Source organism: Nanorana parkeri, unplaced genomic scaffold (assembly GCF_000935625.1).
Source record: "Nanorana parkeri isolate BGI_ZX_2015 unplaced genomic scaffold, ASM93562v1 scaffold1592, whole genome shotgun sequence".
NCBI lineage: Eukaryota > Metazoa > Chordata > Amphibia > Anura > Dicroglossidae > Nanorana > Nanorana parkeri.
Genome location: NW_017307860.1, coordinates 38,739 through 39,024, shown reverse-complemented (window position 1 = coordinate 39,024; position 286 = coordinate 38,739). Strand labels below are relative to the sequence as shown.

At 40.2% G+C, this 286-nt stretch overlaps 1 protein-coding gene across 1 annotated transcript in view; it reads left to right on the top strand.

Moving 5' to 3' along the window:
* Positions 1-286, top strand: part of CCDC186 (coiled-coil domain containing 186) — a 38,090-nt gene that overhangs the window by 12,231 nt on the left and 25,573 nt on the right. The window contains exon 5 of the mRNA XM_018570756.1: positions 61-180. Coding sequence (XP_018426258.1) covers positions 61-180 — 120 coding nt within the window. The remainder of the gene's footprint in view (positions 1-60; positions 181-286) is intronic.

The following is a 286-nucleotide window of genomic DNA, read 5'->3' as shown; positions in this document are numbered from 1 at the left end:
CTGTGTGTGATTTATTTTTATAAATCATTTCTATATCCTTTATTTTCTCTTTTAATCTAGGAAAATGAGACCAGCAAACAGAGCCGTGAAATCGAGAAGCTTAAAGAAGAGGTGAATTCGTACGCCATCAAAGTGAAGTGGGCTCATAACAAACTTAAAACGGAGCTGGATACTCATAAGGTCAGTAAATGTCTCTCTGTCTCTCTGTCTCTCTGTCTCTCTGTCTCTCTGTCTCTCTGTCTCTCTGTCTCTCTGTCTCTCTGTCTCTCTGTCTCTCTGTCTCTCT